Genomic DNA, 13,424 nt, shown 5'->3' with positions numbered 1-13,424 from the left:
GAATGGGGTCTACAAATAAGGAAATGTAGGATCCAATTGCATAAGGATGTATTGAAGCCAACATCAAAGATCCCCACCATCCAGGCCATGCTCTCCCCTCTCTGTTATTGAGCAGGTAAAAGAAGCCTCAGTCCCACACCATCAATTTCAGGGACAGTTATTACCCAAGGCTCTTGAACCAGCACGGATGACTTCATCAACCACAACCTGCACTGGTTCTACACACTTGCAGACTCACTGGCAAGGGCTCTATAAATGCCCTCAGTATTTTTTATCTGCAGAATTTGTCTTCTTTTGCACACTGGTTGTTTGTCAGTCTTTGTTTATGTGCAGCTTTTCATAAATGCAAATGCATCTCTTTACTTTCCTGTATTTGCCTGCAAGAAAATGATTCTCAAGTTATCACATGGTCCTTTGATAATATTTTATTTCTATCTTTAAGAAGCGACAGATGCGGAACACGATAAGTTGCTCTGGGAACTCAATATCAGCATTTTGGAGGGAAATAGACAGCTGAGTTCAAAGTCAAATCGAAGTAAATTTTATTACCAAAGTATGTGTACTGTACTACCTGGAGATTCATTTTCTTGTAGGAATGCCCCACCCTAGACTGAGTTGCTGATGGCCAATGGGTGTTTCAGGTTTAAGGCGGCCAGATTACTCAGGGTATGGGCGGCAGCCGAGAAGGGTGTAACCAGGCTGCACCCGAAACTGGGCGGAGTGTGTGAAACTAAAGAGGGGCTGTTACTGTAGTCTACCTGCAGTGTCGCAGGAAGGCACGGAGCTTTACGGCCTGCTGGACTCCTTCCGTCACTCGTAAGGAATAGTTGGAATTTCAGCGGCGGATAGAGGCGAATCCATGAGTTTGCACGGCTCGCAAACGGGATTCAATCGGCGGCAGTCGGAGCGTCGCTTCACGGTCGCCGACTTCTCATCCCGCAGCGATGGACAGACGGAAACTTTCCTGCCCTTACAACAGTCCTATGGGGGAGTCGGAGGGACAGTTCTGGCCGGAAACCAGATGTACGCGACGGTGGGAAACAGAAACGAGAACTTCCACACCAGCACCAAGCACCGCTCAATGTATAGCCCCAGGAACTCCCGCGGCTTCGATTTGGGCATGCAATCTCAGCACAACAGGTAAATACTGCCTCACCCAGCCCTCTATGGCAAGTTAAGCAGCTTCCTTTTCTTTAGGTGTTAAAAGTTTCTTTTTTTATTGTTTTGGATGTATGTTCCCTAATACCTTATTTAAAAGAAAGAACAGGAGGAAATTTTCTTTGGGAAAAGAGTATACACGTTGGCTATAAGTTCTTGCACTACATCAAAATGGACCCTTGTACTGGGCGTGCCCAGACTGCTGCCTTTTAATTGTGGTAAGCTCTAGTTCGAATCGCATGTTTCAATAGGCTTGCGAATTTGCTACCTATAGCATTAAGTAAGAAATCTGTTTCTATTTGAATTTTTAATATGTTTTATTTAAATAACTCGCCGAAAGAAGGCATCATTAAGGACTCTTTTTTTTAACAAATGTGTTGGTTTTCAACGTCCTACACCCAACCCCGCCTTGAGTAATTTACGAAGCAGTATGCTGGAGGGACTGTAGGACCAACAGCGTCTAGGAAAGGAGAAAACGCATTTGTGTGTGTGTGTGTGGTCTCGATTTACATATTAACGATGCTGTTCTGGAGAGTATTTCTTTGTACCTGTACACGGCCCTATTTGTGCATGTGACAATAACAATCTTCAACAAATAAGCATTTCCAGCACTAGGGTGAGGGGATTTAGTTCCTACCAGTATTTGTTCGTCAACCAACATGATTAAAACAGTATCTGGCCACCTGGGGCATTGCTCTGTGAAGGTTGGGCGTGGTGGGCATTGAACAGAACAGGCCCTCCAGCCTCTGATATGCCAACTCTTTAACCCACTCCAAGGTCAGTCTAACCCTCCTCTCCCATGGGTCTGTCTTAATTCTCTCAAACATCCCTAATGTTTCTATTTGCCACTACCACTGTCTTAACAGCACATTCCATGCACTTACCACTTTTTTCCCCACAAAGAAACACTGCATCTAACATCCCCTGTGCTTTTATCTGTATCTTGTTTTACGGCGGTTGGCATCCAGCTTGATGGTGCATTACCGCACCCCCTGTACTTTTCTCCCAACACTTTATTGTTATACCCTCCTGTATTGGCCATTTCCACCGGGGTTGAGGGGGAGAACCTCTGGCTGTTCACTCGATCTATGCCTATTATATTATTATTGTCCTCCTCTCACCTTCCTTTTCTCCAAAGAGAAAAGCCCTAGCCTGCTAAACAATAAAAAAAAAGAAACTTTTTACACCTAAAGAAACCTATCCCTATGAGACATGCTGTCTAATCCAGGCAGCATCCTGGTAAATGTCCTCCACACCCCCTCTCCCTAAACCTTCCTCCTCCTCCTCTTAATGAGGTGAATAGTGTTCAGTTCTGATCAAGTGTGGTCTAACCTCGCAGCACTTGAACTCAATCCTCTGAGTAATAAAGGCCAACAAACTGCATGCTGCCTTATCCATCCCCTATCAATTTGTGCTGCAACTTTGAGATGTCTATGGACATAAACGCCCAAGATCTCTGTGTATCCACACTGTTAAGAATCCTGGTAATAACCCTGTATTCTGCCTTCAACTTCATCCTTCCAAATTGAGTCACTTTACATTTTTCTGGGTTGACCTCCATCAGCCACTTCTCAGCCCAGCTTGCCAGTCATTCAAAGTCCTGTTGTGATCTGTGACCACCTTCCTACAGTGTCCACAAATCCACCAACCTTCGTGTCATCTGCAAACTTACTAACCCACCTTTCTGCTTCCTAATCTAAGTCATTTATAAAGAGCAGGGTTCCCAGAACAGATCCCCGGGGAACACCACTGTCACACCTCCAGGCCGAATGTGCTCCATGTAATACCATCTTCTGCCTTCAATGGGCAAACCAATTCTGAATTCGTGCAAACAACTTTTCCTGGATCCCAGGAAGCGTCTTGCCTTTCAGAATGAGCTGCCATAGGGAACCTTGTCAAATGCCTGACTGAAATCCATACACCACTGGATATTAAGAACAAGTACTGCAGGTCTGCCCCATGAGTGAGTTATTCGATAGTGTCGGAAGTGGACTTGTTGAGCACTGTTTTGCAGCCTCCTTCAGCCATTTAGGGAAGAAGGTGTCAGAGGTAGTGCGTGGTCTAATGGGCGGTTTGGGTGATTGTCTTGGACATTTTTTTGTGATCGCAAGACCTTTTGTTTGACATTGGTAATATAGAATACTGAGAGTCCGATTCACTGGTTCATTGGCAATCTGACGGCATGTGGTCCTCGTGCCTCGGGGTAGCCTGAGGCCACTGGTTAAGGAGATGCTGGAGCTGGCCGTGTTCCACTGGGTGGGGGTGCTGGCTTCTCCTGTCAGTGCTGCTCTCCAGTGTGCGCTCGCATGACAAGCTTGTTCATGCAGAATGGAGGTTCCAGGACAACATCCTATGTACCACCAATCTACAGGTCATGACACTCATGGACTTGGGCTATATTTAAGAAACTTGTTTTGTAACAATGTTTTTCTACAATAATAATTAAATGTGCTATTATTGCTGTGTGCGACTGTTGGTACTGTGTGTTGCAGGGGAACGCTGCTTTGTTTGGCTGTATTCAGATGTGTGGTTGAATGACAATTAAACTTTTAAGTTGAACTTGATATACACCATATCCATTGTTCTACCTTCATTAATGTTTTGTCACTTCCTCAAAGAGTTCAATCAGGCTGTGAGGCATGGTTTGCCCCTCAAAGCCGTTGTTGGCTATCCTTAATCAGACTATGCTCTCCAAGTGATCGTAAATCCAGCCTCTCAAAATCCTCTCCAATAATTTAATCTTGTGCCAAAGTGAAATGGCGTGGGAGTTGAGGCTAGCACGATCACTGTAATTGACAGCAAAATTATACTCCTGGTTGATGTTTTCAACCTGAAACCTCGATAGCTCCTTTCCAGTATAGGTGTTACTTGATCTGCTGAGTTTTAACACAAGGTTTTTTTTTTCCCCACTCTTATTAAATGGGATAGGAACAAGTTTGAAGGGTCTGTTGATCTACTGCTCCTATCTTCTGCTGTTCATTTTCCTCTTTTGCCTTTCCCTCATCGGTGCATTCTTTACCCAAATATTGACTCCCAGCCCCTCTCCTCTCCCTCCTTTATAATCTATAGCATAGCAGTGTCTCAATTATTAATGTTCTTGGTTTTGGTTTCATTGCTGCACAGACAGATTATATCTGTAACCTTCTCCAGCACCTGTGAGATTTTTGAATTCCTCTAGCACATTGTTGATTTAAAACACTACCATTGGCATCCATACGCTCAGCCACCCTCACCATTTCCCAATAGAATTTTTGGTGCCTTGTTCTGATGGTTTTGTGATAACGTGCATATAATGAAATTCATATAATTTGCTATGCACTATAAGGTATGTAAGGTTTTTACTTACCTCCTTTTGACTTTTTATATAAGGGGGAAGTTGAAGTAAAACTGAACTACTGATGTGAATCAGGTGACTTATTAAATGTTTTCTGTGCTTTCGCACACACGGAATTTGCAAATTGCTACTCAAGTATTTGCGATTATGGAATAAAAATTGCTCTGGGGGAATTTATATGGGGGGGGCAAGGAGAGAAGAATAAATATTTTTACTTGGCTCCATTTCACTTTTGCATTATTTTATTGTACTTAATTTTTACGTCGTGCACACTACTGTTTCCACAAAACATGTTTTACAACATTGGTCAGTGATAATAAACCTGACTGATTCATTTCTTGATGCATGCACAGATGACTTGGCTTTGTGTCATAAAAATCACGCTATAGGTTGTTTCCAAGGTCCCTGTAATGTGCGGTCACCTTCAGTGAGACATTAGACCATAAGAGATAGAAGCTGAATTAGGTCATTCAGCCCATCAAGACTGATATTCTCTCAACTCCATTTCTTCCCCACCCCCCACCATAACTTATAACCCCCTTACCAATTTAAAAACCTATCAGTCTCTGCTTTAAATGCATCCAATGGCTTAGCATGCATGGCAGTCTGTGGCAACGAGTTCCACAGATTCACCACCCTCCTGAAGAAGTTCCACCTCACTTCAATTTTAATTGGCCTTACTTTACTCTGAGTTCGTGCTGTTGGATGATAGACTCTCCTACTAATGGAAATGTCCTCTCCATGTCAACTCTTTCCAGGCCTTTCTGTATCTGCGTTCACCAGCAACTTTGATGTGTGTTGCTTGAATTTCCAGCATCTGCAGAATTCCTGTTTGCCTTTCTGTATCTGGTATGTTTTTAAATGAGATGCCCCTTCATCCTGATGAACTCCATTGAGTTCAAAGTGGCCTCATAGATTAATCATTTAATTTCTGGACATTTTTGCGAACCTCCTTTGGGCCCTGTTAAGGGCCAGCACATCTTTGGGCAGAAAATTGCCCACAATATTACAAATGTGATCTGACTGATATTTTAATTATTGTAGGGAGACTTGTATAAACTTATGAGAACATGTTGTCAAACCAACAATTTGAGCAAATTTAGTATCTTCGGGGAAAAACTAATCTTAATTTTTGTTTTCAAGGATGTTCTATCCAATCCATCTTCACCTCCCATCTTAAAATAAAAAATATGATTAATTTTGAACTTGAACTTTTTTCTGGTTTGATTAAATATTTCATTTTCTTAATTGAAGTACTTGTTTTGCAGAGACACTAAAATTTCTGATTTTTAGACAAATTATGTCAGGAATTTTCTAGTATTTGTGCTAACAATTTAAGGATTCTTTTGTGTTAAAATGTACTGAAGTGTAGAAATAGATTCATGTTACAGTACAGAACAAAGTTTTTATACATAATATTTTATAATTGTTTTAACATAATTGTTTTATCTTGCTACGTAGCGGGGATATGCTGAAGAATCGCCATGATATGGTCCTTGGACTGACAGAGAATTGTGCAAGTAAACTTAATGAAGCAGAGAAGATGCTGCAACAGGTATTCTTTCTTCTGTTGAAACTAGAATTCACTCCAGTAATTCCTGTCATTGCACCTACCAGCAAAATCAAATACTCCTATTCCCACAGTCATCCAAGATCAAAAGTAGTTTACAAAAATACTATAATTTTTGATTCAATTAAAAGTATGTGATTCTTGTATGCTTTTAATAAGTTGCAAGGTCCTGTTTTAAAATTGTCTTTCCTGATCTGGAGGTTTAAATTTGATTTTTAACTTTGGTGTAATTTTAATGTAGGGCTTCAGGCTATGGACTTCAAAGCTTTTTTTGTGCCTGTAACCATTTTAAACCATTTTTTTAAATCCATGTACCTGTCCTGATCTCTTTCAAATGCTGTTGTTGTACCTCTCTGAGCCACTTCCTCTGGCAGCTTATTCCAAAAATGTGGCACCCTATGCAGATCTATTTATTATATGCACATCAAAACATACAGTGAAATGCATTGTTTACATTAACTTTGTGGGATGTGCTGGGGACAGCCTGCAAATGTTGCTGCATATTCCGGCACCAACAGAGCATGCCCACAGTGTTCAGCAGAACCTCACGAGCAGCAAGGACAGCAAAACACAACAAAATCAAAGCAAGCCTTTCTCAAATTCCTATTAAATTTCATTCTCCCCTCCCACCTTAAACCTTTGCCTTGTAGTTCTTGATTCCTTAATCTGTGGGGAAAAGGGTGCATTCACCCTATCTATGCCCCTCATGATTTCATACACCTCTATCAAAGCAAGTTATCATGACACCACAATTTCTGCAGTAGTTCAATTCTTAGCCTTTTCTGTTGTCTCTCAAGCTTTGTTGCAGAAATTGTAATTATTTTAATTAGTCCCACACACCATGTGAATAATTTATTCATGCAGAGTAGGACTGTTTATGTTGCATACAGCTCTTGCGTTCCTTTCAAATCCCATATGTGGGTAATTCCTTCTTTACAGTTAACTGATTGTTTAAATATTTAAAAGCTGCTCTGTCTGTCTTATTTGGAGTTGTCAATGGTGGTTATTGATAATAGTTTGCAAATGGAAAATTACGTGGTAAGGAGAAATCTAATAATCGTTTGTGTGCAATGAGTGTGCTCTTTAAATCATTCATTCTGTGCCACGTTGTTTGATGTAGGCGATCATGGTCAATCCATGACCATGATTGTGCTTGGTAAATTTTTTTTCTACAGAAGTAGTTTGCCATCGCTTTCCTCTGAGCAGTGTCCTTACAAGATGGATGACCTTTAGCCTTTATCAATACTCATCAGAGCATGTCTGCCTGACGTCAGTGGTCATATAACCTGAACTTGTGATATGCACCAGCTCCTCATACGACCATCAACCACCTTTTCCCATGGCTTCAAGTGACCCTGATCGGGAGGGCTAAGCAGGTGCTACACCTTGCCCAAGGGTGACCTACAGGTTAACAGAAGGAAGGAATACCTCCCACCTTATTGACACATCTCCACCCTGCCACCCACGTTCAACCATTAGATTAGCAGTGAAAAGAAATCTTTAAGTTGTGGCTGTATGTATTTTGTGATTATGCTATGTAATTGCCCTAAGTGTCTTTATTGGGGATGCATTTTTTTTGATCACCACACATTAATTTTGTTCTAAGTACAGTGGATCAATTTGGACACATCAGGACCGGTACATTTTGGCCCAATTAAGTGATTGTTCCAATTAGCTGAAGTTTCATGGAACTAGTTTAAAAAAAATAAATTACCATTTAACTGAGTAAATGTTTATGTATTTAAATGTAACATAGAGCAAATTGGAACACTGCCAGTGCCTCTACAATGTTTTGAGAATTTGACAGTGCTTATCTTGGCAGGAATGTGGGGGGGGTGGGGGTGGGGAGCACAGTTGGGAGTTAGGCAGTTGAAGGATTAATTGAACCTGTGCTTATTTTTCATGCTAGGATTTGAATGCTTTTGATCATGGTTATTTTGGGAAATACAGACTCCGAATTGATGGATTGTTACAAAGTGCTGGTGAAGACCTATCAAACATTGAAGAAGGCATTGAAGAATTACAGCGTAATGGGATTTCCACTAAAGCTCTGCAATCTAGGTGTGGAAAACCACTTCCCCTGCCAAAAGTGCTCACTGTGTGTGTGTGTGTGTGTGTGTGTGTGTCTATATATACTCTCTCTTCCCTACTTGCTCTTTTGCTCTGTTTTCTCCTTATTTGTCTTTCCTCTGCCACTTTTTCCCCACCCTTTCTGTCTGCCTCTCCTTCAAAGTCAACTCCCCTCCAACCCCTCTCTCTCACTGTTATCTTAGAATTCCCACAGTTCTTTTTCTAGTTGGGGACGGTTAATCTATTTCATTACTCTGCTTTAAATAATGCATACCTTTACCAATGTTGTTCAGTGGGGGAAAAGTAAACAAAATATTTTTGAATCTTTGCAGTATGTTTCATCTCCAAAGTCAGATGAATGCTATCGCGAAAACTATCACTGATCGTTGGTCAGAACGTACCAAGTCACTGTATAACATCAACCGAAGACCGTCAGATTCCTGGGATGAAGAGCTTTCAAGGTCGGCCAGTGAGCTAGTTAGCTGGATAAGGCAGCAAAAGGTAAACGTGGTCATTAAGAGAATTGATCTATTTAAGTTCAGTTTTCTATTATGAGTTCCCTTGTCATTCTTATTTTCTTCCCCTTGAAACAGATACCACTAAGTTGTAAACTTTCTCATTTCCAATGAAAATTACACCAGGATTTGGTGTTCAGTAGAAGCTGATCTTGGGTGAGATTCATGTGTGTGTATTAAAGACATTATCTGGAGGTAATTGTAATGACAGGATCTGGCAGCGTGTGCAGCAATGATTGAAACATTTTGCAATGTTATTGTGCTAGAAACAAGGTTTCACCCCAAGACATTGATGTTTCTGCTTGTTCCTCCAGCAGATTGTCTGTTGCTCTACAAAATGCTCTGTGCCTTTTAATTTTTGCTGAAGGTACCAAGCTTAAAGCAGGATACTGGAAAGTCAGGAAATGTTAAAAAGGGAAATTGCTGGGAATATTCAACTAGTAGTGCAGCTTCTTCCGAGAGAAGAGACAAAGTTGTGCAAGCTGTTAACTGAGCAGAAACACCAGCCATATCCCTCTGAACAGATGCTGACTTACCTGTTGAATAGTTACAGCATTTTCTGCTGTTAACTGAGCAGAAACACCAGCCATATCCCTCTGAACAGATGCTGACTTACCTGTTGAATAGTTACAGCATTTTCTACTGTTAAATGAGGGACATATGAGGACCCCATATAATCATATTCATCTCAAAATAATTCCCTCATCTTTGCCCTCTGCAACACCATCCCTCCCCTGCTAAATGCTGCTATTTTGCTCTTCCAAATCCAAGGCTGGTCATGTTTGAGTGAAAAGTGGAGAGAATTCTACATCACCCAGCCTTTCAACAGCGTAACACTTGTAAAATCTGTTATTCATGTGATGAGTGTTATTTCGTACTACCTAATTTTGGCTGACAAAAAGATCAGAATCCAGTTTGATATCACTGGCATGTGTCGTGAAATTTGTTAACTCTGTGGCAGGAGTACAATGCAATACATGATAAATATAGAAAAAACTAAATTACAGTGAGTATATTAAATTAAAATAAGAGGACAAAAACAGAAATTTAAAAAATAGTGAAGTTGTGCTTATGGGTTTGATGTCCATTCAGAAATATGATGGCAGAGGGGAAGAAGCTGTTGCTGAATTGCTGAGTGTTTGCCTTCAAGCTTTTGTACCTTCTACCTGACAGTAATGATGAGAATGATTGGGTGGTGGGGGTCCTTAATGATGGGCGCTGCCTTTTCAAGGTACTGTTCCTTGACGGTGTCTTGGATATTATGGAGGCTAGTACCCATGATGGAGCGGACTAATTTTACAGCTTCCTGCAGTTTTTTCCGATCCTGTGCAGAAGCTCCCCCCCCCCCCCCCCCCCCCACACACACACACACACACCAGGTGGTGATGCAGTCAGAATGCTCTCTATGGTACATCTGTAAAGGTTTTTGAATGTTTTAGGTAATATCCTGATGTCCATTGTGCACATAGTTGATGATACCTCATCACGTGGTTCAAACCAATGGGTTCAAGTATCCCAGGCTTCCTGGGAGTGAAAGAATATCTGTCTCCTGTGTGGAGAGGAGCCTTTCTAGAAATCTTATTTCTTAGCACAACAGTTGGGGGATTTAGTTCCATGCTTTTATATAAAAGGCTACTGTTGGTAACATGATCCATGAAATTACTGGATTGTTGTAAAAGCCCATCAGGACAGATAACCTTCCACCTTTGCCTAAACTGGCCCAATCATTAGCAGAATACAGGCAGAGCGGTTGACCCTTGTTTGAGCAATAATGTTGGCCTCGACTATGGCATCTACACAATTTGATTAAATGAAAATAACTTGGCGTGCAAGTTATGCAAGGGGAACATGTTATGTACTTGAATGTCTGGGACAAACATAGACACATGTCCATAATCTTGATTAATGTCGCACTTAGGTGATTATTTGGGTTGATGGTGAATCCTTTCCTACCCTGCTCATCTGAACTATTAATATATGGACTTTGAGTGCAGAACTTGCATCCTCTTCCCACAAGAGTGAATGCAATTAATTCCCTTTCTTATATTCTCTCAGTGCCATCCATATTTTTATGAGCTCAGCCTGCCAGAAAACTCCAGGACCTATTTGTATCAGTGTTTAGTGCATGTGCACTATTTTGGAAAATCGTCTTGAGCGTAAGATCTGTTTCCCAATTCAGTGTCAGCATATTGTTGAAAATATAATTTCACAGTGACACAAGCCTTAAGTGTCACTACACTTATTTGTTTTAATCATAAGCTACTGAAGTACATTCGTTGTTATGAGTATTAATACTAGCAATATTTCATTACTTTCATGTTGCTTGATTATGTTGTATAAAATAATTTTTGCTAAATCAACGAGGTTGTGGTAATGCGTATTCTATCTATCTATCTATGGCCTGTTCTGTCAGTGTAACTTGCGTAATGTGTATATAATGCACTGTAGAGTTGAGAACAAGGTCAAAGTAATGCAGTACTGGAACCATGCAGTATGTTGCACAAGGTAAAGTTGAAATGTGATGTGATGTCAGAGGAAGGATGCTGAAATTTTGCAGTGGGGGTGGTTTAATTGTCTGAAATAATCTTTGGGTAAAGGACTTAGAGTGCAGAACTTGCCTTGGAAGGGGGAGAGACAATATGGAAGAGAATAATTTGGTAGCACATATGGGAGTTTTTCCCTTCCTGAGATGGACTTAAAATGTTTAAATCCAGCAGTATCAAATGCAGAGAAGATTACTATTGACAGATTACTATGCCGACAGTTCATACATTCTAAATCTTGTGTACTCTTTGGATATGTCTGTGGCCTGAGTCCTCTGTTGCATATCATATCAATTCACTGCTATGCACAGTAATATTTATAAATGAAACTTATCAACTCCAACATAGTATTCAAATAGAATTATGTAACAGGATGGTTTTGAAGGGATGCTTCAAAAATCTACACTCTTGTCAGATTTTCCTTTCTTCTTCCTCTGTGCAGCTTCAGTTAGACTCTCAAGAATGGGGTGTGGATGCGGCCTCTGTAGAGCAGCAGATGAGTAATCACAGAAGGTACCATAAGAGCCTTGAAGATGTTCGCTGGAAAATAGAGAAAATGAAATCGGAGCAGGTAAGTGTCCAAAGTCGTTGTCCAGTGCTACCTTTGTCCTGGCTGTGATTCACTCGTTGCAAAAGGAAGTGTGTGTGGAAAGGAGGTCATTGCTCTATCATAGTACTCAAAGATCCATTTATCCAAAGAAGTTCTCCAAGCAGACTTCTGGTATTCTAGATCCAGCCAAAAGTGGGATGTTTTCACTTGTTTAAAAACTTCATTTCCTGAACTTGTGTGTTAAAATCTTTGACTAAGAAGAGCAAGACATCATGGCTGGAGATTTTTTTTTGCTCTTCTGATGCAAAGGATTTTATGATTTGCTGTTGTTTAAAGTGACAAGATGGGAAATTGCAGCTCTGGACTGCTGCGTTAATGAAGTCACAGGAGAGAAGTACTGATAGATAAAAAGCAGTCTCTTGACACTATCACAAATAAGCTGATAGCCTTTGGAGGGAGGGTGAGAGGGGGCCCCCCCCTCGGAGTAAGAGGTCTACTTGACCCAACACTACATGACATTTTATGTGCTAAATATCAGGACAATTCAAACAAACCCATATTTACAATGCTCCCATTGAACTACATGTAACAGTTTCAAATGCCTGGATCTTCTCATGAACACACCCCCCTGACTGCACCTATATTACAGGCACCCAAGTACACACAAGTAATGAATTTAAATCAACATGTCTGTTCTTCAATTCACTTGGTTCACTGTTCTTGGGAACTCACGACTCAGAGCTGCATTTTGGACTTAATCCATGGTTCCTATTTGAATCTGAACGTTAGTATCAGAGGTCAGTTAAAGTTGCATACTAACCCCAAAAATTGGGCTACCCTGGCAGCTTATGGATACTTGAAACGTGACAGAAATAGTGATTCTCACAAAATACTGCCTGGCCTACTGAGTTCCTCCAGTATTTTGTGTGTGTTACTCGGATTTCCAGCATCTACAGATCTTCTCTTGGAAGTAATGATTCAGACTGGTTTATTGTCACATACACCAGGGCGCGATGGAATTGCGTGCTCACGTGAAGCTCAGAGCGTGAGCAGTAGATAGGGTAATAATAAATGCCACTCTAGGTATAGTGGGCACAAAATGACAGAAAAGTACATAGTATATGAGGAAATGCTAGAAGTGTTTTAGCACGTGGAGAGATCATTCGACATACCTTGGAATAGGTCGACAGGTATTGATCTTGTATTGGAAATAGGTAGCCAATGTGAAAGGGGGAGTTGAAGATGTTCGGTAAACATTACATAGTGCAATGTGGTTGCTTTGTTGTAGGTTCGTGGGCTCTAGTAATGGTTGGATTGTTCTAATATGGCTATGAGTTCCTTAAAGGATTGGAGATACCACGATAGCAATTCCACCCCCGCCCCCCCATTCCCTATTCTGACCTTTTACCTCTTCTCACCTGCCTGTCCTCTCCTCTTACTCCAATGGTCCACTCCTCTCCTATTACATTCCATCTTCTCCAACCCATGACGTTCCCACCCACCTGGCTTCACCTACCACCTTCTAGCTATCCTCCTTCCCATTAACCCCTGCCCCCCCCACAACCATTTTATATTGGCTTCTTCCCCCTTCCTTTCCAGTCCTGAAGAACGGTCTCTGCCTGCAACATAGAACATGGAAATCTACAATACATTACAGGCCCTTTGGTCCACATGTAACCTACTC

General features: G+C 41.1%; 1 protein-coding gene across 2 annotated transcripts in view; it reads left to right on the top strand.

Annotated features, from left to right (window-relative positions):
* The first annotated feature begins 621 nt into the window (after positions 1-621).
* The window catches only part of LOC140199590 (desmoplakin-like), a 67,550-nt gene continuing 54,747 nt past the window's right edge, over positions 622-13,424 (top strand). The window contains exons 1-5 of one of the 2 annotated variants that reach the window (XM_072261910.1): positions 622-1,140; positions 5,954-6,047; positions 7,972-8,123; positions 8,465-8,633; positions 11,633-11,761. In XM_072261910.1, the coding sequence (XP_072118011.1) occupies positions 860-1,140; positions 5,954-6,047; positions 7,972-8,123; positions 8,465-8,633; positions 11,633-11,761 (825 nt within the window). In that variant the 5' untranslated portion in view covers positions 622-859. The remainder of the gene's footprint in view (positions 1,141-5,953; positions 6,048-7,971; positions 8,124-8,464; positions 8,634-11,632; positions 11,762-13,424) is intronic. The other variant, XM_072261920.1, reaches the window with a different exon arrangement.

Source organism: Mobula birostris, chromosome 1 (assembly GCF_030028105.1).
Source record: "Mobula birostris isolate sMobBir1 chromosome 1, sMobBir1.hap1, whole genome shotgun sequence".
Lineage (NCBI taxonomy): Eukaryota > Metazoa > Chordata > Chondrichthyes > Myliobatiformes > Myliobatidae > Mobula > Mobula birostris.
The sequence above is the reverse complement of the archived record's forward strand: the minus strand, read 5'-3'. Positions and strand labels throughout refer to the sequence as shown.